General features: G+C 63.8%; 1 protein-coding gene across 6 annotated transcripts; it reads left to right on the top strand.

Moving 5' to 3' along the window:
- The first annotated feature begins 2,603 nt into the window (after positions 1 to 2,603).
- On the top strand, positions 2,604 to 25,198 carry RHBDF2 (rhomboid 5 homolog 2). Of its 6 annotated transcripts, none has more exons than XM_036223061.1 (19): positions 2,604 to 2,627; positions 13,680 to 13,865; positions 16,492 to 16,665; positions 17,277 to 17,401; positions 17,878 to 18,073; positions 18,173 to 18,376; positions 19,400 to 19,528; positions 19,881 to 19,999; positions 20,155 to 20,352; positions 21,030 to 21,141; positions 21,323 to 21,397; positions 21,534 to 21,695; positions 22,012 to 22,121; positions 22,265 to 22,328; positions 22,419 to 22,513; positions 22,723 to 22,798; positions 22,907 to 23,007; positions 23,208 to 23,361; positions 24,015 to 25,198. In XM_036223061.1, exons 3-19 carry the CDS (start codon positions 16,513 to 16,515, stop codon positions 24,432 to 24,434), a joined length of 2,493 nt encoding a protein of 830 aa, XP_036078954.1. In that variant the 5' UTR covers positions 2,604 to 2,627; positions 13,680 to 13,865; positions 16,492 to 16,512; the 3' UTR covers positions 24,435 to 25,198. The 6 variants fall into 6 exon arrangements, with proteins under 6 accessions (XP_036078954.1, XP_015998647.1, XP_036078956.1 ...); XM_016143161.2 differs by lacking the exon at positions 2,604 to 2,627 and adding an exon at positions 2,942 to 3,031; XM_036223063.1 differs by lacking the exon at positions 2,604 to 2,627 and adding an exon at positions 2,942 to 3,031 and having other exon boundaries at positions 20,158 to 20,352; positions 24,015 to 24,478.
- Positions 25,199 to 25,390: the final 192 nt, after the last annotated feature.

Below are 25,390 nucleotides of genomic sequence, written 5' to 3'. Positions count from 1 at the left end.
TAAGTTATGAAAGTAATACATGGAATTGCACAAAAAGCGAGTCTGAGGGGCATAGATAAGGGGAGAAGGGGTCAGCTACATGGTGACAGAGGGAGATATGACTTCGGGTGGGGAACGCAGTGCGATATACAGACGATATAGTATTAAGTTGTGCACTTGAACCTATCTAATTTTATTAACCGATGCCAGCCTAATAAATTTAATTTAAAAAGAAAAGTCTGTCCCCCGCCCCCGCCCTTTCCACCCCAATTCCCCACCAGCACGCAGGGTTCCTGCACAAACGCCCTTCCGGGCCTTCTGGCAGATATGTGTGTGCTCCCTAATTACAGGTGAGTGGAATTATACGAAACACGCACCTTGCTCTTTCACTGACTGTCTCTTGGACGTATTCCACGGCAGCACGGAGAGAGAGAGGGCCTCCCTGCTTTTAACAGCTGTGTGATATCACCGCAAATTATACCCCTGGTCTATTTAACACCTTTTCCCCTCCGGCCAGACAGGTGCCTGTCATTGCAGCCAAGGCCGTGAGAGGCACCCCCGCCCCTCCGTCGCTGGGCAGTGCGCCGTTTCTATGGGACAAATTCCTGACATCAACCACCAGCATGAGTCCGTCCCCTCCTGGGGGCTCCTGCAGCACTCCTCGGGGCTCCAGGCGTGATAGCACGGCTCAGGGGTCTGCAGCCTTTGCTGGAGTCTAAGGTCAGTCTGTGACTGGGATCAAACCCCAGCTGCTCCACCTACGCCTCCCTCGGCCTCGGTTCTCGCATCCTTAAAATGGAGATGACGATAATGGTGCCACTTCTGGAGTCCTCTCAAGGATCGAGTGAGCATGTCACGGCTCTTGAATCCAGGGAAGGGCCCGGAATGACCCTCTTCCTGTTACGTCTCCCCTGCAGAGCACCAGCACGTTCCCATGCGGGCTCGAGTCCTGCGCACCTGGGAGGTGGAGATGCACAACATGGCTCTGGCATTTGCGACCCTCCGTCCAGCTCTGGCCGGCCCCCTAGCTTGTGCCTCTGCAAGGTCTGGGGGATGGGGAGGAGGGGGGGGCCTTTTTCCTTACAGTCCCCTCCATCAGGAGCCCCTTTCCATATCCTAACCTCCCTGCACCATCCAGTCTGATGAACAGGTATAGGGGGCATGGCTCAGAGCTCTGTGAAGGGCCGGGGTCTTGGTGGGCCCCTGAGACCCACACCACCTGCTGATTCTGGTCTCCACCGGCCCAGATCTCTTCCCTCCCCCTAGACCCCAGGCATTCTTCAAACTCTGCTGCTCCAGGGCAGGCCAGGGCTCCCTGATGGGGCAGATGCCACGACAGGCTGGGGCTATCCGGACCTAGTGTCCCGCCCCCCCCCCCCAAACCCTGCCACAGTTGTGTTTGTCTAGCTGGAAGGGAGAGGCCAGATCAGGTCTTCTGTGACTGGAGGGAGAAGAGCCCACCTGGGCAGCCAGACCCAGGCCAAGGGGCCAGGAGAGCAGAAGGATGGAGTGGCCTAGGCACCAGCAGGGGGCAGCCGGCCCTCTGCACCCCTGTCCCCGCGCTGCCTGCACCCACGAAGCCTGATGGAGTTGGGCAGGTCCAGTTGCTGCCTCTAGGTATGGGAGGTTTACGAATTTTGCCTCTGGGCGCAGGGCAGATGCGGAGGTACCAGCAGAAGGGGGCACGGAGGGGGGTGGTGGGAGGAGGGAAGAGCCAGGTGCCTGGAAACTCCAGAGGAGAGGCCCGGCTTGGGGAGAAGCTGCGGTCGAGGATGGTCAGGAGCCAGGCTGTGCTGGGCGCAGAGCAGGTAGAGGTTGGCTCAACATTGAGGAGACACTGGGTCCTCGTGGGATCAGGGTTGGCAGCTGCTAACAGTCAGGTGCGGGAGCCACGTGCCTTTCCCCCTTTCCCGGGGCTTCTTAACAAGAGGCGGGGCCTGTTACCGTTTCTGCCTAGGCCGGCCAGGGAAGGGCGAGGGCTTTGTCCAAGGCCACACAGGGGCAAAGAGGCAGGGGCAGGGTCTGAACTCGGGGTCTCTGATAAGAGCCCTATGAGCTGACAGTCGGCCACGTCTCACACGTGCTTTTCACCGCATCCCCACCATGGACCGCGCGTGAGAAGGCAAGTTAAGAACCAGCTTAGAGCGGCCTGTGCCGAGGCCGCCCTGCCCTGGAGGCTGACTCCCTCCCCACGTCGCCCGTGGAATCTCCGGATACTGTAGGCGCTTTCCTCTGCGTCCGCTGCAGGCACCTCTGTGAGCCCAAGTTCTGCCCCACCTGGATGGTTCTGTGTCGTCGGCCCAGAGGCCACGCGGGTTTTTAACGAGTCTTCCCGAAAGCGATTCCTATGACTTCTGCAGAGGCCGCCGCCACCCAGGCAGGCACCGGGGCGGCTGTCCCTGCTCGCTGTCGTCTTCGTCGTCAGTGCCTGCTCTGCGTTTGGACCCGGGGGCGGGTGGGGCGCGGGAAGTTGAGCAAGACCCAGCCTTCGCCTGGGAAGGGGCCTCCGCCCCAGGAGGATGCGGGGGAGGGCGCGTTCGCTGTCATGGAACAGAGCAGCGCTGGCCGAGATCAGAGAAGGCTTCCCGGAGGTGGGGGCCGCGGGCCTTGGGGGAGGGGAGACGCTCCAGCGGTGTTTCAAGGAACCGGTGAGGGCTCAACGTTGGCCTGGGAACGAGGGCGCTGGATGGAGGGGAGTGGGGGGGGGCTGTTATTGGAATGGCTCTTCCTGGGGGTGACGTGCTGATGGCTGCAAGGTCAGGCCTCGATTATGCGCCGTGTGAGATGAGAGGAGACCAGCTCGGGCTGAAAGCAGGGCTCTGCCTAGGCGGGGACCCCACCGGCAGGCGCGAGCCCAGGGAGCCGCGGGGGGCGGTGCGGCGCGGGCCGCTCGGAGCCCCGCCCCCGGCGCCCGGCCCCGCCCCCCGGCCCCGCCGCCCGCGCGCAGGTAGGGAAGAGGCGGGGCGCCGGGGCCCCGCCCCCGGGAGCCGCGGCCCAGCTGCTCGCCGGCGCCGTCACGAGCTGCGTCCCTGGGACTTGGGGCTGCAGGGAGGTGAGCGCGGGCGACGGGCAGGGCTGGGCCCTCGGCCGCAGGGCCGCAGGCGCCGGGAGGGTCCGTGGGGGCGCGCACAAGCCCGCCGTGGGGCGCCGGGCGCGTCTGGCGAGGGCGTACCCCGCCCCGCGGAGAGCGCGGGCCCCACGTGGGCCAAGCCGCAGGCCAGAGGCCGGGGTCGGACTCGGACGGAGCTTCGGGACTAGGTCTGCCGGCCTCTGGGGCTCAGCCCGGGCAAGACGCCTAAGGGCTCCCTGGGCCACGGGTCACCAGATGCGAAGGCACGATGATTGGGCAGAAGTTTAAAGCTCTGGGAGGAAGAAAGGGGACTGCCCCGGGGCAGCGCCGCACAGCCCCGCCCTCGTCCCAGGACGGCCTGGAATTCAGATCCGCTCGCGTCTCCGCGGGGCGAGCGGCGGGAAGCCCGGCTCAGGTGGGAGCAGGTGTGGGAGGGCGGGCTCGCCCCGCAGGGCTGCGCCGGACCGCGGCTCAGCAACTGCACCCAGGCGCCTCGAGTTCTGGAAAGGGCCTTGGAAAGCCTGGCCCCCTCTTTTTCTCCAGGGCGTTGCGTTGGGTTAGGGTTGAGAGGGATGTCTCCTAGGGTACAGATCTCCCACCCCAGGGCAGCCGGGGTCGTAGCCCCCTGCCTAACTGGGTGACAGACTAAGGGAGCAGGCTGTAGGGTGCGAGTGTCTGAGGAGGGGAAGGCTTGAGGGATTGGCCCCGCACGTGGACTGGTGCTGTTTCCCAAATGGCCAGATTTAAGACCCGTGTGTGTGTGCGCGCGCGTGCGACGTTTGCTGATAAAATAATGAGCCCAGCATCTGTGTTATGTTTCTGTCACTCTCTAGAGGTAGGGCTGAGGGAGAAGTGGAAAGCAGCTTGTTTAGAGCAGTGGCTCTCAACCCACCCCCCCTCCCCGCTGACTGTATCAGCCAGGGGATATTTGGCAATATCTAAAGTGGTTTTGGTTTTCACAGGTCGGGGGGGTGGTGGGGTGAGTGTTGTTGCTATTTGGCACCTAGTGGATAGATGCCGCTAAACATCCCACGATGCACAGGACAGCCCCCACCACCAAAAATGATCCAGTGGAAACGTCCACACCCGGTCCATCAAGCTACAAGCATGCCTCGTTTTATTGCACTTCACAAATGTCGCAGGTGTTTCTTGTTTGTTTGTTTACAAATCGAACAGCATCCACCAGTGAAAAGATAAAACTCCTGCAATATCTCTGAGGTATATGCCTGTCCTTCTTATTGACTTCCCCTCCCTGGCTCAGTTTCCCCAGTATCAAGGGAGGAACTCGAAATTAAGAATAAGGAGTTGTGAGGGTAAGAGGCTGCCTTGGGTGCCATAAGCCTGCCTCTCCCTGTTCAAACCGTGGGCCCTGCAGGAGGCAGGTCTGGGTGCTGGGAGCTGTCCTGGAGTACTGCTCCCTAAGGGCAGCCTCCCACACAGGGGCTCAGACGTCCCCCAGATATGAGCTGTGTTCTCACAGTTTTCCCCAAAGCTGGATCGCTGACCTGGGCATGAATGCCTGGTGCCATGTGACCTGCTGGAATTTTCCCTTCTAAACGCACACCTAACTCTTCCAGTATTTACACCAGGAAAATAATACCCAAGGGGTATAACAAGGCTCCTAATTCCTTGCGGCTCCCTGATCTGCTTCCCTGTGGCAATACAAATTTTCCACTGTGCTTAGAAGACACTCGGGGTGGGAGAGCGAGGCACCCCCACTCCTGGAGTGAGATGAACAATGGTAAGAGATGGAGGACATCAAAGCCACAGGCCAGGGGGACCCTGCACCCCCCGGTAGGGATGACTGAATTGTTTGAGCTGGGCTGGAGGAGAGTGCTCCTAGTCTTCAGGGAACGGGGTGCGTGGCTGTCACGGCAGGATGGGCCGAGGCCCAGGCCACCCCACTGGCCTCCGTCTGGTTTCCCGGCAATGTCTACTGCTCGCTGTCATCTCCACTTCTAGACCCCAGCCTCCCGGCCCGGGAACCCTGGTAGGGCTAGAGGGCAGGTGGCAGTTTCTGGTTTGACTTCTGCTTTTTGGGTTTTTTTGTTTTGTTTTTTTTTAGATCTTTTAACTTTCAAAAGGTGGAGTGTGACTCCCATCTTTTCAGTAAAACAAAGCTACAGTCGTGGCCCCCACCTGTCGTGTGCCCCTCGAGGGAGCATGCAGGTTTGCTCAAAGCAGTTCAGGAAGTAAGCAGCGAGCCCAGTGCCACCGGCCTGTAAAGGGACCACCAGGTGACTCCTACCTGGCTTGCTCACTTCCGAGCTGCAGTTGTACCTGGCATCTCTCACACACACACACACAGCCCAAGAGAGGATTTCTCTTCTTCTAAGAGGAATGAATCACACTGCAGACACATTTCAGAGGCTGTGGGGTCCGAGCTGGCCCCGGTCAGTAGCAGCGTTTTACTGTGACCAGAGCTCTGGGCGCTGCCATCGCCTCTTCGTAAGATTTCTGTCAACTCGCCGTGTGAACTCTGCCCCAGAGGAGATGAGGTGGTGTGTGTGTCTGAGCGTGCATGGACCGGTTCACGTCCGAGTCCCTGTCGCTTGCCTTCGGTTGGGATGAGCAGTAGTGGAGTCGGGGTGGTCGCGGCCCCTGCCCGCCCCATGGTGCAACACGGGAATGCGCTCTCCCGGCCGCCTCTCCCCGCTCCACCCCACACAGCCCCTTGGGGCTCTGTGGCCTCAGCATTGCCTTGGGGATTTCCAGAGTGAGCTCACTCGGCTGCTCCCAGCTTCCTATCCAGCTGGGCTAGGCTGGGGGAGGAGGTGGGGACATCAGCCCTCCTGGGGTGCAGGCTGACCTGGCTTAGTGGCTAGGGCGGGGTGGCCGCTGGCGACTCAAGGATGCAGGCCAGGAGGAGGAGCCCTGCCTTCCCTGTCTTTAGGGAAAACCCAGGCTTTTCCCAGGCTGCCCATAGTTTTTGTTACTTCACTATGAGAGAGATGAGTTAGGTGAGTGTCTTTGGGGGAAAAACAGGGAGCTTCCACGGCCGATCATTCCCTCATTCAATAAATTCATCCAGGGACCCGGAAGCAAGTTGTTGCATTTCCGAAGCTGCCGGAAGGATGCTCGGGGTCCCCCGGGACCGTGGTTGGTTCTTACGTGGGCAGTGCTGAAGGTGGGCCGATCAGGGACGCTGGCCCGAGGGGCTGGGTGGGAAGGGGTGACTCCCAGCTTGGGGAGCCAAGGTGCAAGGCACAGAGGCCGGCAGGTTCAGGGTCTGTGAGAGTGTGGGCAGTAGGGTGGGGGTCACGTAAATAGCCCGTGCCTCAGTTTCCCCGGCTGTACAGCGGGTCGCAGTCGTCTGCCCGAGAGGGCTGCTGCGAAGATTCTGCTGGTGGTTCACGTGAAGCCGTGGGCCCGGTGCCCGGCCCCCTAGGAGCAGGGCGAGGACGCCGTCGTGATAGCGCTGTCGCGACTGCTGTTAGCGTGTGTGCGCGCCCTTGGCACGGACTCGTGCTGACGACGGAGCCCTTATCTCGCGGGTTGTTGCGGGGACCATGCCGAAGAATGGCGGCTGGGACGGAGGGTGGGTTTTGGTTGAGGAGGGGAGGGTCAGGCCGTGAACTGCCGCCCTCGCCCAGGGGTTTCCCCTCCGGCCAGCGCGTGTGTCCTGACGGTGTGTGTGCGGAGGGGTGGGGGGTCCCCGGGGGTGGTGCCCCTCAGCTCTGCTCCCAGGGCCGGGTGCAGGGCAAGCTGCCCAGAACCTTGATTTTCTTCTCTGCTTCCCACGTGTGGCCCAGAGGCTGTGTCTAGAGCACCCTGGGGCGCCCTGCCCCTGGTGCCTGGCAGGAAGCGCCTCTTCTCTCCCCAGGTGGCCCCCGAAGGCCTGGAGGACGAGGTGGGGGTCGGCTGTGGGACTGGGCTGGAGCGGGACTCCGAGGGAAGTCTGACCTCCCTCCCCCGCCTCTGAAGAGAATGTGATAAGGACAGAAATGAGAGGATGCGAAAACTCTTTGATAATCTGAGAAAACTACCCGAGCATTAGGTGATGTCATTTCTGGGAGGGGCTCATGAGTCAAAGGCCCGCGCTCCCAAAGTCAGCCCCAGACCTGGACTGCTCCGAGTCACCACCCAGGCCTGTTCTTTTGTCACATTTTCTCATCCGGTTCCAGGGTGTCCGGAGGCTGCAGTGTGTGTGCACGTGCGGAGGGGGGGAGGTCACAGCCCCACCACCTCCTAACTACGGAGACTTGGGCAGGTGACGTAACCTCTCGGAGCCTCAGTTTCCCCACAGTCAAATAGAGAGCTGTCACCTCTCTGGTTCTTGGCTCGGATGCAGAGAGACCCGGTGAGTGGTGACAGCGGAGGGCAGCCAGGGAGGAGGGAAACCGTATCAGTTACTGGCACTGTGTGTTCCTGACCTCACGTCATCTGTGGGAGGCCATCACCCCATTTCACAGCAGAGAAAACCGAGGCTCAGAAGTGGTAACTTGCCCAAGGTGTCCCAGCGGGTAGGTGGCCAAGCCGGCGTTGGAGCCCTGTCTCCACACTGCCACCCCCATCCCTACCCCCAGCCCTCACTCCTCAACAGAACCCCAGCTGCTCCAAAGTGGGGCAGGTACCTGCAAGCCCCCCGATGTGAGTGGCCCAGATGGGCCTGCACCCGGAAGCCCTAGGAGCCGTGCGGTTGGTTGGGGAGAGGGGAGCAGCCTCTACTAGGGAACCAGCAAGCCCGAGGGCAGAGTTCTGGGAAATAAGTTTTATTAGCTTCTTAATGACTGTTTACAAGCTGGAAGGTGTTTGCCTGGCATGTTCCTTCTCTGCTAGGGGCGACCCGTGCCTCCAGAAATGAGGGCCACCAGGCCCTGTCCCCAGTGTGTGGAGGCAAAGGATTCAGGACAGTCCAGGGCCTGACGTCTGGCCAAGGGACGGTGGGCAAGGTGCTTCCGTCTTCGCGAGACGTAGCGAGGCTTTGGCCGTCGTCCGCGTGTGCTCCCGGGGTGAGCCCTAGCCAGGGGTGACAAGGGAACCTAGATTTCAGACCCCCGGGCAGCTACTCAGCATCTTAAGCGTAAACAAAGGATGGCCCAGAGATGTTTAGTGACTTGCCCAAGATCACACAGCAGTCAGGGCTGCGCCTAAGACCCTGTCCCCACTTGGACGGCAGCGTCACCGTCTCGAGCCAGGCTACAAGAAGGGGGAGGAAGTTGGGTGGACCCCACCTTTGCAGACACAATACAGCCCTGCTCTGGGCACCGAGGGTGATGGAGTCTGGAAACGGCCCGGTGGCACTCGGCGTCAGGGGCCCCCAGCAGGGGTGAAGTGGGCCTCCGCTGCTCCCCCACCCCTGCAGCGCCCCGCATTCCCCCAACCAGAGCGTGCACTAGGCCGCTGCCAGTTCCGGGGACCGCTGAGGACCCGACCCCTTGCACCCCAAGATCCAGAGAGGCAAACTTTCATGCGTGTTTGGAGCAAAGTCCTGTTTGTGGCGCCCGGTGGGGCGGACTCCTCCGGGACCCTGGTCCCTGGCCTGAGAAGGACGGAGGCCTGCTGGGCCCCCAGGGGCCTCGTCTGACTCAGCCCTTCACGGCAGTGCTCAGGGGGCTGCAGACCTGGCGTGGACTGCGCCACCTTTGCAGGGAGGGCTGGGCTGCAGGGCACAACATCCAGGCCACTTCCCTCTGACACCCCAGGCCACGGCTGTCCCCAGGGGACAGAGCTGCTGCTGCTTACCCCGGGGCAGGAGGACACCTGTGTCCTTGCTCAGCTGCTGTCCCCTTGTGCGCTTCCACCAGCAACTTCCAGAGTCCAGAGGGTCCCAGAGGGCCCCCTGGGAGGGCACCTTGGTGGGCAGGGCCCAGCACTGTGTCCGGTTAGGGACACCTGGCGATGCCACGCCCCCTTCCAATGGCGCCCGTCCCTGTGTGTCGCCAGCAGCTGCAGCATCTTAGGCTATGAGGACCTGGGGCTCCGGTTGTCCCACCTCAGCTGGCTTCCTGGACCCCGGGGACCGCACAGAGGATGGGGCATTCACACCTCAGCCCCACAGGTGTCCAGTCGGCGGTGCAGACAGAGGGGCTCTGGGGTCCCAGCCGCTCTGAGAACGGGGCAGCCCCCTTCCCCGCCCCCACACGCGCACGCCCTGCGCTCGCAGCGCCCGGGAGCCCAGCGCCCGCTTCCGTGTCTGTGGTTGGCCGCGCCGCTCGAACTGGGTCAAGGGGAACCCAGAACACGGGGTCCGATAGCGAAAAACACGTGGGTCCCCAAGCCCCTGAACCGAGCTCTCCGGAGCTTTGCCTGCGGAACTGAGTTTGCGCAACGCCTTGAAAGGGGCGGGGTTTGAAGTCCAGGGCTCTCCCCGCCCCCCTCCCCGCCCCCCCCCCCCCCCCCCCCCGCAGCCGGTGTCCGCCCGGTGTCCGGCCACAGGCCAGGCCGTCCGGGTTTCCGCTCCCTTGGGGGCAGCTGGGCTGAAGCGCCCCGGCCAGTGCAGTGCGTGCAGTGCGCGTCTGCCAACCAGCACCTCTGGCTGTGGGCGCTTGCCAGGCGGGAGGGAGACGCAGCTTCTGTTTGGCTTCTGCTGACAGCCCCTTTGGTCCCCTGCCTTTCTCTGGCTCCCATGACTGGGCTTCAGCCTCCAACCGGGACGGTTTGCTTCCTTCCCGTTTTGTTCCCTCACTTTTCGCCTTCCCGGATCCCGTGCCCGGATCCGGTCCCCAGACCTTCCGCCAGCCTTCCTGGCATCCTCCTGCCCTTTGCTTCTGTCCCCGCTCCCTTTCGCCAGGGCTGGGAGGTGAGCGGGCAAGGGTGAGTCACCGGCTGCGTATAGGGAGACCAGGTTAGACGACAGCCTTTACAGAAGCTGCTCCTTCCGGGTACCGGGGTGAGGGGTGGGGGGCTGGAGCCATGCCCCAAGGTCAGCAGAACCAGGGCTTTCGCTGGGGACTGCACAGCCGGTGAGGGCCAGCTTCCTCTTGGTAGCTTTCTAAAAATGACTGGTTCCCAGAAGGGCTGTGGGGAGGGAAAATCGAGTTTCAGTTTCTGTGGTAGGGAAGCAGGGAGAGAGGCCACTTCCTCGCCCCCAGCCCTCCGCCTGTCATCTTGTGAGTCAGCAGAGGACAGACCGGCTTTCAGCAGCCCCAGCCTCCTCCCTCCCTGCCTGCCGGTGCCCACTCGCCCGCAGCTGGGCGCCCCCCGCCAGCTGGAAGTAACCTCTCCACTTTCTCAGTTCAGTGGACCCGAGCCCTCCCCACGGGTGTTCCCTAAACTTCCTGATCTTATCCGGTGGCCGAGAATGGCCTGCCTCTTTCCTCTCTGGAGGGACTGCTCACCCCGGTCCAAGGGCCCCTCCTCCTCCTCTGTCTGCATCCTGGCCTCGGGCAGTCTGAGCCCTCCTGGCTGTGGCCTGTCTGCTTTTGTCTGGGGCTGTGGCTGACATGCTTGGAGCCTGGAGGTTGTGGGGAACTCATTCACCTTTAGCGAGACCAGGGAGGTTTCTGAAACCTGCGGGTCTTCTCCGTGCAGGTGCAATTGCGCCTAGGGGCAGACTGAGCAGGTGGTGGGACCCTCTAGCACCCTGCCGGGATGGCACAAGAGGGCTGGCGGGGACCTCCCTGCGGGACCCCTTGCAGATCAGGGCTCAGCTGGCGGTGGCCAACCCCGCCCTTGGTGGGGAAACCGGATTCTCCTGTGGCATCAGCCGGCGGGTTCTGAGTCTGTCACGTGTGCCTGGGCCTGGCTGCTGCTGGCTGCGAGGACGGCGGGGTTACAGACTGGGCAGGGTGCCTCAACTCATGGTATCTTGGGGTGATTTGAATACTGCACTTCCCTTTTTCTGTGGTCCTGCCCCACACCCAACATAAGCCCCGACCCTTCACCCAGACTCCTAAGAGGTCGCCTAACTACTCTAGGGTTGGGGCTGAAGGCCCTTTTGGGGGGAGGGCCCCACCAAGGCCAGGATCTAGCTTGGGGAGGTGGGGCGGGCCCTCAGACCTCCCCCACCCCACCCATGGGCTGGGCGAGGTGGCAGGCCAGGGGTCTTTGAGCAGCGGATGTGACTGTGGGTCAGGAGGAAGCCTGGTCCCAGGATGTCACAATTTCCTGCAGAGCAAGCACTTCTGGGGCGCGGGAGATAAGTGCTGGGCGGGGTGCTCTCGAAGCCCCAGCACTCTTTCCGCCTGGTCACTCCCTCCTGGGCCCCTCCACGCCCTGGACTTGGGGGGAGCAGGCGCCCGGCGTGGGTATGAGCACCCCTGCATGCCAGCCGTCCCCCAGCCTTCACGCCCTGAGCCCTGAGGAGGACACGGGGCTTCTGGTATTCCTGCCCGCCGTTTCTGCCCGGGCTGGGGGCACGTGGTCTGGGGGCAGACCCTCCCTCCCCCGCCTCACACTCTGCACTCTGCTCTCTAGGGCCGGGCCACTTCTCCTCGGGACCCCTTGGGGCCGGTCCCACCTCCCCAGCTGGGGTCGTGTCTGCCTTTCTTCCCATCAGGTCAGCACAGAGGCCACCAGCAGCACGGTGGGTCCCAGGCCGGGCGTCCCAGCCAGGGGTAGTGTGGCCTTGGGATGCGGGGAGCTGGCCGGAGCGTCTAGGTTGTGCCTGGGAGGGGACGACAGGAGGTCCACTGGGGATTCATCCTAAGACAGCATCCTTCATCCTCAGCCCCGCAGTGGTCACAGAGCCCGAGCAGGGCAGGCAGTGCTCAGTGGAGCCTTCCGAGGGGCCTGTGTCCTGGGCTGGCTGCACGATTGGGGGTGACAGGTTTCTGTCCAGGGTGGACTGACCGTCCAAAGTCATGCATGTGCCCGCCCTCTCCCCTGCCTTCCGTCTAGTTAGCCATCAGTGGGGCCTGTGCTGCCCAGGGTTGTGGGGACACTTACATGTAGGCAGATCTCTGCAGGGTGCCATGGGAGCAGATGGGAAAGTGGTTGGTTCTATCTGGTGGTGACAGGGCGGGCTTCCTGGAGGAGGTGACATTTTTACCTTCCTTAAAGCAGCTGGTAGGTGTTGGCCAGGCAGACTCGGTGGAGGCTGGTGTGCCAGGTGCAGGGTCTCAGATAAGTGGAGGTGCGAGCTGCAGGGGGAGGTGGCATGTCAGGGGGTGGGGCATGGGGCAGATTATGAAGGGTGCTGACTCCAGGGGTGTCTGCTCAACTCGGAGTCCCAGGAGGATCCTGCCTCGGTGACACGGCAGCCCCCCACCCCCACCCCCACCCCCAGCCTTCCTCCGCTGCCTCCTTCCTTGGTGCCGCTTTCCCAGGGTAATGCCTGACCGATGCCCTCTGACTGCACCCTGGTCCCAGAGGAGGCCAAGCCCGGGAATGTTCCATGCAGGGGCCCCAGGCAAGCTGTTGTCTTGGAGCTGTCTCTAGAGCAGGCTCAGTGTGGCACTGGCTCCCAGGACTCCGAGGAGCCAGCCTGCCCAACACCGAGGACCATCAGCTTGTGATCACCCTTGGCCAGTCTGCCCTGGGGCGTGGGGTCAGGACTCCAGCAATTGGGGAACGAGGGAACGATGCCCAAATCTGTTGGTCAAGCCTTAAACGAAGTAGGAAGTGTCCTGAGCCCCAGCTCTGCCTTGGACTACCCGGCCCTGCCCCGGGGCCCCCTCCACACCCAGTGTCACCTGCCCCCAGCCTCTGGTTCACCCCACAGCAACTCCTCTGGGGACCCAGGCCTCTGAAAAACTCAGTTTGCAAAGTGCTCGGCTGCTGCCTGAGTTTCTCTGTGAGCTGGACTTTCCATTCTGCCTCCCTAGTAAGGGCCTTCCAGCCCCACGTGTACCCCAGCTTTAGGGAGGGTGGGGGGCATCAGTTTCCCAAGTAGACCTCGGGCCCTGGATCCCGAGTGACCCGAGTCCCAGCTGCCCTGATTCCTGGTTGTGTGCGTGTGGACAAGTTACTTCGCTCCTCTGAGCCGCCATTCCCCCCACTACAGCGAAAGCGGGGATGACATCTGCCTTGAAGGGGGTGCTGAGGACAAAGTGGGGGAGCACGGGAAGGGCCAGCGAGGCCTGGCGCACCTAAGGGCTGGGCCCTGCCTGGTCCCCGACGGCCCTCAGGGTTCTGCTCGGGGAGCACCTGCTGTGTGCCCTCCTGCGCCCCGGCAGGGCACAGCAGGACTTCTCAGAAACTAAGAGGAACGCCACCACGTCGTACTCTTTTCTACGTTTTAATTATACGTCGGGTGGATTTCAGCTCAATAAGTTAACGAACCAAACACAGCAGCAACGAAACACTTCCAAATCGTTTGAACGTGGCCTTCAATCTCTGACTTATTCTAATTGAAGAGAAATTTTCATCAGAAGATAGCCAATAATTCCTGGTTGTCGTTGTTGTTGTTCTAAGTTAAGTATTTCTAGGATAGTTATAGTCAAACAAACTAAAAGGATCATCTTGATTTTGGTTCCCAGCCCAGAGCAGGAATTTTTAGGTGTGTTTTTGTTGTTGTTGTTGTTGTTGTTGTTGTTAAATGCCCAGAGACCGAAGCCCCTGGCTGCCTGCCCCCCCCCCCCGAGTGCCCAGCTCACTGGCACGAGGGACCCTGACCCCAGCGGAGGAGGCGAGCATCCTTCGAATCCCTCAGTGCGAGGCCGGTGGAGTTATCCCCACCTCACAGATGAGGACGCTGAGGTCGGGGAGGTATTAAAACATGGTGGTCCTGACGTGACCTTTCTCGTAGGCTCTGAGCACCAAGGGAGCTGCCCGCTTGACCTGGGGCCGCCTGGCCATCCTTCAGCCTGTCTCTGCACGCATCCGCCTCTCCGCATTGCTGACGCTTGACCCAGAGTGCAGAAAGGACTAGAATATGCTCTAGAGACCTCTGCAACAGATCCAGGAAGCCGCGAGCTGTGCCCAGACTCCAAAGGTAGGAAGCTGGGTAGCTGGAGGGGCTGGCCCCGGGGGACCGGCTGCTGTGCTGCTTGTTTATCAACACGTACGTGGGGCTGCCACCTGCGGACCCTTCTGGCAGCGGGGGTGCAGCAATGACTATGCAGTGGCTGCTTCAGGCAGTCAGGGACGGCTCCTCGGAGGAGGCGGCGTTCAAGCTGGAACCAGAATGAGGAGAAGGAGCCGCGTACTATGCTGCGTGCTGATCTGATCTGGAGATGGAGGGACCAGCACGGGCAGAGGCCCAACATTTAGGGAGCACTTACTTGAGATGTTCTATAAACAGCTTTATCGAGAAATAATTCACATTTGATTTATATAAGTCGCACAAATTCATCCCTTTAAAGCACACAGTTCAGTGGTTTTCAGTCTATTCACAGGTACGTGTGACCATCACGACGGTCAGTTTCAGAGCATGAGCTCTCACCCGTCGCCCCGCCCAGCGTCCCCCCAGCCCCGAGCAAACGCTCACGCTCCTGTCTGCAGATTTGCCTCGTCCACGCTCTCCTGTGACGGATCCTGCAGCGCGTGGCCTTCGTGCCCGTCCGCCGTCACTGGGCACGGCGTCCTCGGGGTTCACCCGCGTCGTGGCGCGTACCAGCGCCTCAGTCCCCGTTTGTGGCTGAGCACTCTTCCCGCGTGCGGATGGAGCACACGTGATGGGTATTTGGGGCGTTCCCGCCTTTTGGCTCTGACGAACACGTAGCGTTGAACACGCCTGAACGAGCTTCTGTGTGGACGAGCTGCCTGGGCGTCTAGCATGCGTTCACTCATTTGGTGACCAGGAGGAAGGAAGTTATTCTCCCCGTCGTAGGCGAGGATGTGGGGGACCCGTGGTCAGGTACAGGCTGCCGAGCTCCGGTCTGTGCGTTTGGCCACAAACCCCAGCACCGCCCAGCAGAGCTTGGCAGGTAGGGGGCAATGAGGGGACCGCAGTGGCCAGGTGGTCGGGAGTGGCCGTGTAGGAGACAGACAGCCACACAGGGCCCAGGGCTTTAGTTTAAGGGAGAACAGGAAATCTCGGGACGGTGTCGAGCAGGGAGTGACATGGTGTGATTCGCGCTTTTAAAAGCTGACTTCTGCCGCCGCGTGGAGAAGTCATGGAGGTGGGGGCTTGAGGAGCAGCGGATAGAGGAGTCGGGAGGCCACTGTGATCCTTCAGGTGACTCTGGTGGGGGCCAGGTGGGGACGGAGGAGACGGACAGATTTGGAACCCCCTGCCGTCCCACACCTCGGCCCCACGTGCCCGTGGCTGGAGGGCTCCCATGTGACTCTCCTCCAAGTTTTGCACACCCAGAGTCAGCACCCACGCTGGAGGACGTGTGTGTGGTCCTCGGCCTTGTACAGGGCGCGGAGAAACCAGACCTGCCTCAGGAGCTTTGGGAAATGGGATGAAGAAAGGGCTAAGGACTTCAGCAGGAAAACGGTCCCAGGGCAGAGCGAGGGCTGGAATGGAGAGAACAGAAGAGGCAGAGGATGTCGATTCGGGTGTGCTCGGAGGGGCAGCGGGGGTTGGAGCCTGGGGCACGTTTGCCCAGATGCGGGTCGGTTGCTCCCAGCTCTTGGCAGGGCCATTTGGCAAGGTCCGCGTCGATTCGCGACGCCCTCGCTCCTCAGCCCGGCAGCTCCTCTCCTCGCACTGTGTCCTGCGCTGGTGCTCGGACCGCACAGGCACGGGTGTCTGTTAACTCTGGGCGTGAGTCGGAAATGCCGGAAACGTCCTAAGTAGCCACCTATCTGGAATTGCGTAAATCGTGATACGTTCCCCTCGGCAAAATGTTCACAGTCGTCAGGAAAGATAAGGTAGATCCGCCTGAAAGTGTTGACGGGAAAGTGTGCAGAAGGCAAGGTGCGAGTGTGTCCTGGTCAGGTGCGGAGAGGCTTCTGGAAGGACAGGCGCACAGTGCTTTCCCGGAGGATGAGTGACAGGCAGGCCATGCACTCACTCTCTGCTTTATAGTCTTCTGCATCTTTTTTTTTTTTTTAATTTCGTTAAGAGCATGTATCACTTTTTATCCATGAGGATAGACTATTTTTCACCTGTGAAAAGAAAAAAGCACCTGACGGGTGTCGGATTCAGTTACCTTTGGAGAAGGAACTGGGCAGCCACAAGGGACAGGGACAGATGGCTTTCAAGTCTATCTGAGAATTAGGCCGAGTCGCCACTTCCTCCCCCCGCAGCCCAGGGACTGCTCTTTGCACAGCGGTGGGCCCCCGTTTGTGGCCTGGTGCACCAGATTGCTCCCGAGCCTTCTTGTCCTCCCCCAAGCCCTGCCCCTGGCGGCCAAGGTCACTGCTCTGCATCCTTCGCCCTCCCGTGTGTGGTCCTTGCCTGAGCAGAGACCAGAAATGGAACAAAGCAGGGAGCTGAGGGCTCCTCAGACCCCACTGGTCTGGCATGCAAATGAAGGACAGAAATAGACGTTCTCGCAGTGGCCTGCTCAGCCAGATTTGGTCTCTGCCACGTGGTTTCATGTCCGGAGTTAGGTGAGAACCAAGTGTTCGCAGGTTGGTCTGCCCACACTGGCACCTGGGTCCTCGTGGCCCCTCCGGTTCTGCCAATCTCAACACACCTGTGCCCCCTCTCCCCGTCTGCATTCCAGCCCCCCGACCCCCTGCCCACCATGGCCTCCGCTGACAAGAATGGCGAGAGCGTCTCCTCGGTGTCCAGCTTCTCCAGCAGCCGCCTACAGAGCCGGAAGCCCCCCAATCTGTCCATCACCATCCCGCCGCCTGAGACCTCAGCCCCCGACGAGCACACCAGCATGCTGCCCCAGGTAAGCAGGGGCTCAGGGGCTCACTGCCCTGCCACAGGTGCAGGAGGCCCCGTCTGTCTTCCTGAGCCCCTGACTCAGGCCTGTACCCCTCCTTCCTGGCCCCAGATGTCACAGGGAGTAGGCCCTGAGCTCAGGCGTCTCATCTCAGGGCTGGCCGGGACTTGGGTGATGGGCGCCTGCGTCTTCAGCCTCGTCAGCCTGGCCCCACGGCGCCCGGCTCCTCGGAGGGAATGGAAATGAGCAGCAGGCCAGACCACTGGCCATAAAGAGCGCATTGAAGACGAGCCCGAGCCAGCGTGGGCCCCCGCGCAGGCCGGGACATAAAGGGGGCTGTGTCAGGGCCGCCCGCTCCCCCAGCGTCACGGCGTGACGGAGGAGCCAGGACTGGGGCGTTAGGAAAGTACATGCTAGGGTTTGCTGGAAAACATTCGGAAACGGGTGATTTTACGTTCAGAGCACAGGCAGCTCGGGGGCGTAAACTGGAGTTGATGTTCATTCTCTCAGGGTTTCACACTGGGAGCCAGAGAAGACCCAGCCCAGGATCTGGGTCAGTGAAGTCGCTGTGCACATGTGCACGCACGCCCACCATCTGTCCCCCGCCCTCCCCGCAGAGGCCCAGGAACCCCTACTTGAAGAGCATCAGCCTCCAGGAGCCGCGGGGCCGATGGCAGGACGGCAGCTCGGAGAAGCAGCCCGGCTTCCGCCGCCAGGCTTCCCTGTCTCAGAGCATCCGCAAGTGAGCACCCGCCTGTCCCGCCCGACCACCCCCCATGGCCCTGCAGGTTCTCGGCGCCCAGACCTTGGCTGCGCCTGCTCCCTGGGTCCCGGTTCTAGAAATTGTAGGGGGGCGGGCATCAGCGAGCAGCTTCTCCCTGCAGGGGTGGACACGGGACCCTAACACCATGTTACTGGGGGGAAGCTGAGGCCCTTCTAGAAGCTGTGACCTTCTAGAAGGTCGCAGTGTGGATTTGCAGAGCTGGAGGTGGGTCACTGCCCCTCGGAGAGGCTCCCAGAGGCCTTCCCGGCCCAGCTCCTCCTGCTCTGGACTTGACTCCACGCCTGCTCGCCTGGCTGCTGGGTAGCGAACCAGAGGCTCTGCGCGCACAGTGCCCATCACCTCTCGTCGCCCCCTGCGCGGGCACGCGGCCCGTCCTCGTCGTAGCTGCGCGGCCGCGCGTGCGCATGCGCACACCCACCGTCACTGTCCCGCAGGGGGACCGCCCAGTGGTTCGGGGTCAGCGACGACTGGGAGGGGAAGCGCCAGCACTGGCAGCGCCGGAGTCTGCACCACTGCAGCGTCCGCTACGGCCGCCTCAAGGCCTCGTGCCAGAGGGACCTGGAGTCCCCCAGCCAGGAGGCGCCTTCCTTCCAGGGCGCCGAGTCCCCGAAGCCCGGCAAGATGCCCAAGGTCAGCTGCATCGGGGGGGTCGCGGGGGTGGCGCGCGACCTTGCCCGGAGGCCAGCCGGCTTTGCTCACGGCCGCCCTCTCTTCCTCCCTCCCTCCCAGATTGTGGATCCACTGGCCCGAGGCCGGGCATTCCGCCACCCGGACGAGGTGGACCGGCCCCACGCCCCGCACCCACCGCTGACCCCAGGCGTCCTGTCCCTCACCTCCTTCACCAGCGTCCGCTCGGGCTACTCCCACCTGCCTCGCCGCAAGAGGGTGTCTGTGGCCCACATGAGCTTTCAAGCGGCTGCAGCCCTCCTCAAGGTGAGGGGCCTCCCAGCCCCACCCCCAACCCCCAGAGCAGCCCCTGAGAGCTCACCCAGGCGCCCCCCTGTGTGCCCAGCGCAGTGCACGATGCCTAGGCTCTCTGGACAGAGGTGGCCCCGCAGCCAGGCCCCTGCCCTGGCCCCAGTCCCCTCCCGAGCCCCGGCGGCCTCCCCAGTGTGAGAATCTGGCCTCTGCGCTGACACACAAGCTGGGAAAGCAGATGAGACGTGCAGTTAGCGCTGGCCCCCCGTGTTTCCCAAGCCCGTGTGCCGTGCTGGGCACAGGGCCTGCAGAGAGAAATGAGCCATGAGCCAGTGTCACCGCCTTAGAAGGGCCCCCGGCCCAGGTGAGGGCAATGCCGTCATTCAGCGTGATAAGTGCAGGGCCCACCCAGAGGGGCTGCCACTCCGTCTCGCCAGGAAGAGGGACTGGTGTCGGAGAAGGCCCTTGAGCCGAGGCCAGAAAAGGAAGGATGTCTTCCGGGAGAGGAAGGGAGGGAACAGCATTCCCAGCAGAGGGAATAGCCTATGCAAAGGCCTGGAGGTGGGGGGCGCGCGGCCCTCGGGGGAGCAGCGGGTGGTTCCTTGTGGTTTCACTGCGGCGGTTTTAGTTATGAGAGGAACAGCAGGAGATGGGTGGAAAGCCGGGCAGGGGCTTGGTGTGCCGAGCCAGGAAGCCGGGACTGGAGGGGGCCGGCCTGAGCCTCGGGAGTTAGGGTACAGGATGAGTGGTGGGGTGCCAGCTGCCCGAGCCAGAGGGCAGCAGGTCGCCGGGGAGACGATGACAGCAAACTAGGTGCGTCCAGGACGGCAGAGACGCTGGGCCCGACCCCGACCTTCTCTCCCGGGGCTCCACGCTCTGGGGCAGGCTGGGCCCGACCCCGACCTTCTCTCCCGGGGCTCCACGCTGTGGGGCAGGTCCTGCCTTCCGGGTCCCCGCGGGGCAGTGGGCTTGACGCTCCCTTTGGTGTCGGGGGAGCCTAACCCGGGCCTGACGCCTGTGCCTCTGCCCTCCGCACAGGGGCGCTCGGTGCTGGATGCCACCGGACAGCGGTGCCCGGTGGTCAAACGCAGCTTCGCCTACCCCAGCTTCCTGGAGGAGGACGCGGTCGATGGCGCAGACACGTTTGACTCCTCGTTTTTTAGTAAGGCAAGCATGGGGCGTGGGCCCTTCGGGCAGGGGGACAGGGTGGCCTGGGAGCTAGGAGGGGTGGCCTGGCCTTGACCATGCTGTGCCAGATGCCCCCGAGATAGCCAAAGGCCCGTCGGTGGGATGGGGTGTGCCACCTTGCGGAGCTCCTGGGCCCCCGTCTTTCTGTTGGGTGAAACGAGGACCCAGGGGTGGGACAGGGCGCCGGCCAGGAAGGTCACCGTCATAGCCAACACACGTGAGCCTTTCGCCCGCCTGTCCTGCCCTCGAGTTGAGCTGCTGGGGGCAGTACCGGGGCCAGTGACTCCTCACACTGTCTCTTTCTGTGTCTGCCACTGCCCCCCCACCCCAGGAAGAAATGAGCTCCATGGCGGACGATGTGTTTGAGTCTCCCCCACTCTCCGCCAGCTACTTCCGGGGGATCCCACACTCGGCCTCGCCGGTCTCCCCCGATGGGGTGCAGGTGCCTCTGTGAGTTCTGGGCAGTTGCTCCTGCAGGCGGAGGGGGGTGGCACAGCCGCGGAGGGGCTCCCCAGAGCCCCGCGCCGCTGCCGGAGGCTCCGCAGGCCGCAGGCGCCTCCCGGGCTGTGTGGGGTGGGCATCAGGCTGAGAGCCGCCCTCCCCAGCAGGAAGGAGCACGGCCGCGCCCCGGCCCCCAGGGCCAAGCGCGGCAGGCGCATCGCCTCCAAGGTGAAGCACTTTGCCTTCGACCGGCAGAAGCGGCACTACGGCTTAGGCGTGGTGGGCAAGTGGCTGAACCGCAGCTACCGCCGCAGCATCAGCAGCACCGTGCAGCGGCAGCTGGAGAACTTCGACAGCCACCGGTGAGCCCGCCGAGGGGCCCGTCCTGGGGCCTGCCCCCTCCCAGGGCGGGGGAGGGCGGGGCAGGTCAGAGGGGCGGTGAGGGAGGGCTCCGTGGGCAAGACACACACGAGGACCTTGGGGAAGGCTAGAGGATTGGGGAGGGCCAGTTCTTGCAGAATGGATGATCGCAGTGACCTGATAGACGCTAGACCCCAAATTACAAAAAAAAAATCAGGTGATAACAGGCCTGGTCCGCGTCCTGGAGGAGGACACTCGAGGACAGAACGGGAGGGAACAGCTTGGGGGCAGGGGAGCAGTCAGGATGAGCAGCAGGTAGCCGGCCGAAAACAGAGGGGAAGAGCATCCCGGGACAAGCCTCCGTGACAAGGCCCCGGGGCTGCAGGGAGGGAGGCGTGCTGCCGGAGGGGAGGAAGGAGGCGGGGGGCTGGGGGCAGGCACAAGGCCTCGCAGCCAGGGGGAGGGGGCCGACGTTCAACATCATCCCAAGGGCCGTGGGAAGCCATCCAAGGGTTTTAAACTGGGAGAGAGACCCGAACAGGCCTGTTTTAAAAGTCGCCCATAGCGAGGGGTGAGGGGTGAGCCAGGGGTGAGGGGTGAGTCGCAGGAAGTGGAGGTGGAGGGTGGGACGCGGCCCGAGGCCGGGCGGCTCTGCTGAGCGAGGAGGCCTCTGCCGCAGGCCCTACTTCACCTACTGGCTGACCTTCGTCCACATCGTCATCACCCTGCTGGTCATCTGCACCTACGGCATCGCGCCCGTGGGCTTCGCGCAGCACGTCACCACCCAGCTGGTGAGTGGGGCTGAGGACGCGGGGCTCCGCCCCCAGGGTTCCCAGGCTTCCTAGAGGCTTCCATGTCAGAGGCCACCCAGCACCTGTGCTGGCCTCCTGCTGCTCTGCCCCTTGGCCCCTTCCCAGGGCCCCACACCCAACCCTGGGGCCGGAACCGCCTGAGCCCCTCCCTCTGTCCCAGGTGCTCAGGAACAAAGGTGTGTACGAGAGCGTGAAGTACATCCAGCAGGAGAACTTCTGGATCGGCCCCGGTTCGGTGAGGGGCCCGGGGGGAACCAGTGTCGCCCCCCGAGCTGGGCAGGGAGGGGGTCAGCTTCCCCGGCAGCCCCCCACCCTCATGGGAGACTCAGCAGAGCCAGAGCTGGGCCCGCGCCCACTCTCTCCCCCCACAGATCGACTTGATCCACCTGGGGGCCAAGTTCTCGCCCTGCATCCGGCGGGACGGGCAGATCGCGCAGCTGGTGCAGCGGGAGTGGGACCTGGAGCGGGGCTCGGGCTGCTGCGTCCAGAACGACCACTCGGGCTGCATCCAGACCCAGCGGAAGGACTGCTCGGTGGGGCGAGGGCGGCCACGCACCCCGGGCCCGCCAGCCCCTGCCTGGGGGAGGGGCCCCTCGAGGACAGTGACCACGCCCCCTCTTCCTTCCTCTGTGCCCCCCAGCCTCGTGCACCCCCATACACAGCCCTACACACCCCTAAATGGCCCAACACGGGGCAGGTGGCGACCTCCCCAGCCCGAGAGGTGGAAGCCGGGTCTTGGGACTGTCACCGGGGGTCGGGGTCTGGGAGACGGGGCCTGTCCTGAAGGGTCCCCTGAACACGGCGGGGGTGGCCCTGCCCTGGCATCACCAGCCCACCTCCCTCCTCCAGGAGACACTGGCTACTTTCGTCAAGTGGCAAGATGATACCGGGCCCCCCATGGACAAGTCCGAGCTGGGCCAGAAGCGGACGTCAGGGGCCGTGTGTCACCAGGACCCCAGGTGCGGCCCAGGGCAGACCTCGGCGGGGCTGCCACCGTGGGGCTGAGCATCGTCGTCTGCGCTCTTGCGGGGTCACTGGCAGGCGGCCGTGCAGGCCGGGGCTGCCACAGCCCCTCATTTTGCCCTCTGACCTCTGCCTCCAGGACCTGTGAGGAGCCAGCCTCCAGCGGTGCCCACATCTGGCCTGATGACATCACCAAGTGGCCCGTGAGGACTGGGAGTGGAGAGTGGTTTGGGAAGGGCGGGGGGTGGGCCCCTGCGCCCACACAAGTGCCCCCGTTGGCGCCCCCCATGCAGATCTGCACGGAGCAGGCCAAGAGCAACCACACGGGCTTCCTGCACGTGGACTGCGAGATCAAGGGCCGCCCCTGCTGCATCGGCACCAAGGGCAGGTGAGCCTGCCGGGCGCCCGCCCCGGCCTTCCTTCCCTGCCCTGTGTCCGCCCTGGGCCCCCCGCGGTGTGAGCAGGATGAAGCAGGGCCGTCCCAGAGCCCGGGTCTCGACAGGGGGCCACCGCCTTTCCCACGGGGGAGCTGGCTGTGGCCAGGTGCCGGCAGGCGGCCCAGGGCCCTGACACACCCCCTGCCCCCCCATCCCCCAGCTGCGAGATCACCACCAGGGAGTACTGCGAGTTCATGCACGGCTATTTCCACGAAGAGGCGACGCTCTGCTCCCAGGTGAGGCGGGCCCGGCAGCTGCCGGGGTGCGTGGCTCTGCCCCGCTCGTCAGGGCGTCCGACGCAGGCGGGTCCCCGGCGCTCACCCCCACGCACTGGCCGCCCCCAGGTGCGCTGCATGAACGAGGTGTGCGGGCTGCTGCCCTTCCTCAACCCCGAGGTCCCGGACCAGTTCTACCGGCTCTGGCTGTCCCTGTTCCTCCACGCCGGGTAAGCCGCCTCACTGCCCACCCCAGACCCACGGGCCGGCCTGCCCGGACCCCCAGGACATGGGCCAGGGCCCAGCCAGCACAGCCCCCCGACCCCACGGGCCGGCCCGCCCTGACCACCAGGGCCCAGCCAGCACAGCCCCCCGACCCCACGGGCCGGCGTCCGCGGGGAGGCTGATGCCCGCGTGTGCCCCGCCCCAGCGTGGTACACTGCCTCGTCTCTGTCATCTTCCAAATGACCATCCTGCGGGACCTGGAGAAGCTGGCCGGCTGGCACCGCATCGCCATCATCTTCGTCCTCAGCGGCATCACGGGCAACCTCGCCAGCGCCATCTTCCTCCCGTACCGGGCAGAGGTAGGGCCTCGGGGGACGAGGCCGGACGGGGGGAGGCCACCTCTGCTGCTCCCCACCCCTCCTGCCCAGTCCGGCAGCGGGACTCGTGACCCCTTCCGTGCCGGGCTCAACAGCGGAGGGACAGCTTGGCCGGGGCTGGTCGGGCGCTCGAGCCCTTAACCCGGGCTCCAGGGCGCAGTGACGTCCCGGAGCCATGCTCAGATGGCGCCTCCAGGAAGACCTTCCCCGACGCGGCCCCTCACACTGGTCCTCTCCTCCGCTTCCCATCTTCACGACCACGCCCGCTGCCCGCCACCACGTCACCTGTCAGCAGGCCGAGCCGTAGGGAATGGCCCGCGCACGGCCGGTCTCGTCCCATAGAAATGGCAGTTTGGGGATCAGTGCGGCCTCACGCTGTTGGCTTATTCAGCGTCGGGCCCCGCCCCCCGTTCGCGCCTGCGAGGCTCGTCTGTCGTGCCCCATCGCACAGGGCGCTGGAAGGCCCCACCTTGGCTGAAAGCAGGGCGGAACCCCCCAGCCTTGGTCCAGCGGCTCCGGCTGCTCCCCTCCCGCTCCCCGTCCCCTCAGCTTCGGGGCCCCAGCCCGGCCGTGTCGGGGGCTTCCTGCACCCCCCGGGCCCGGGGAGTGACACAGCTCCCCTCCCCCCGCTGCAGGTGGGCCCGGCGGGGTCGCAGTTTGGCCTCCTGGCCTGCCTCTTCGTGGAGCTCTTCCAGAGCTGGCAGCTGCTGGAGAGGCCCTGGAAGGCCTTCCTGAACCTGTCGGCCGTCGTGCTCTTCCTGTTCGTGTGCGGCCTGCTCCCCTGGATCGACAACATCGCCCACATCTTCGGCTTCCTCAGCGGCCTGCTGCTGGCCTTCGCCTTCCTGCCCTACATCACCTTCGGCACCAGCGACAAGTACCGGAAGCGGGCGCTCATCCTGGTGTCGCTGCTGGTCTTCGCCGGCCTCTTCGCGTCCCTGGTCATCTGGCTCTACGTCTACCCCATCCACTGGCCCTGGATCGAGTACCTCACCTGCTTCCCCTTTACCAGCCGCTTCTGCGAGAAGTACGAGCTGGCCCAGGTGCTGCACTGACCACCCGCCCGCGGGGCCGGGCGAGGCTGCTACCCGCAGCCCCGACGATGACGACGACGATGACGCAGGGGCCGTGCCCGCCTGCGGGGCACCCCACCCGCTCTCCAGGGGCCCGTCAGTGGGGGTGCCCCCAACCAGGCGAGGCCGCCTCGGAGACGGTCGTGACGGCGGGTTCCTCGGGGGACTGAGGTTCCCCTCAGGCCTCTCTGTTGCCAGCACCGGCCGGGGGCGCTCCGAGCATCGGCCTCACTACAGCTCAGGGCTCAGGCCGCCTCCTGGGGGTGGGCGTCCTCCTCCCCAGGGTCCTCAGGCTGCTGCCGTCTCCCGCACCAGGGACGCGGCCAGGCGCCACGTCCCCCCCCCCGCCTCACCGCAGCCCCCTCCCCGTTTCTGCTGCCCCCTCTGCCCCGCAGGCCCACTCGTTAGTGGCTGGTGTGCCGGGCCCGCCCGTGAGGTGACCAGACGCGGTGGGGGCGGCCTTGGCCGTGGTCCGTGGCGGAGACGAGCGTGGGGAGCCTGCTTGCTCCTGACGAGCAGAGGCTCCTCCCGCCCCTCCGGCCCACATTCCAGCCCTCCGCCTCACTCCCACCCCAGTGCGGGCAGGGGGCTGGGCCACCCCAAGGACCCACTCTCAGGGGTTGCACAAAGCTCAGTCAGGCCCGTTTTTTTACCGGTTTATGTCACGATCCTCATTTTTAAACGTAACGCTAACTTTGTATGGATGATGTCTCAAATGTATTAAATGTTCTTTAGGGAAGAATCCAGTTTTGACCTGAGGCCTTATTTTGGGGGTGGGGGGCAAAGGTCAGCCATGAGGAGCGCGAGGGCAGGGGTTTGGCCCAGAGGGACAGTGGGAATCTTAGGGGCTTTCTGGGGGATCAGGTTGGACCAGAAACCATGCCGGGTCACGTGGAGGGCCTCGGGGGTTCCTCGAGGAGGTGGAGTTAAATCTTTAG

Source organism: Rousettus aegyptiacus, unplaced genomic scaffold, assembly GCF_014176215.1.
Source record: "Rousettus aegyptiacus isolate mRouAeg1 unplaced genomic scaffold, mRouAeg1.p scaffold_m13_p_6, whole genome shotgun sequence".
Taxonomy (NCBI): domain Eukaryota; kingdom Metazoa; phylum Chordata; class Mammalia; order Chiroptera; family Pteropodidae; genus Rousettus; species Rousettus aegyptiacus.
Note: the sequence above shows the minus strand (reverse complement) of the source record. Positions and strands in the feature narration are given on the sequence as shown.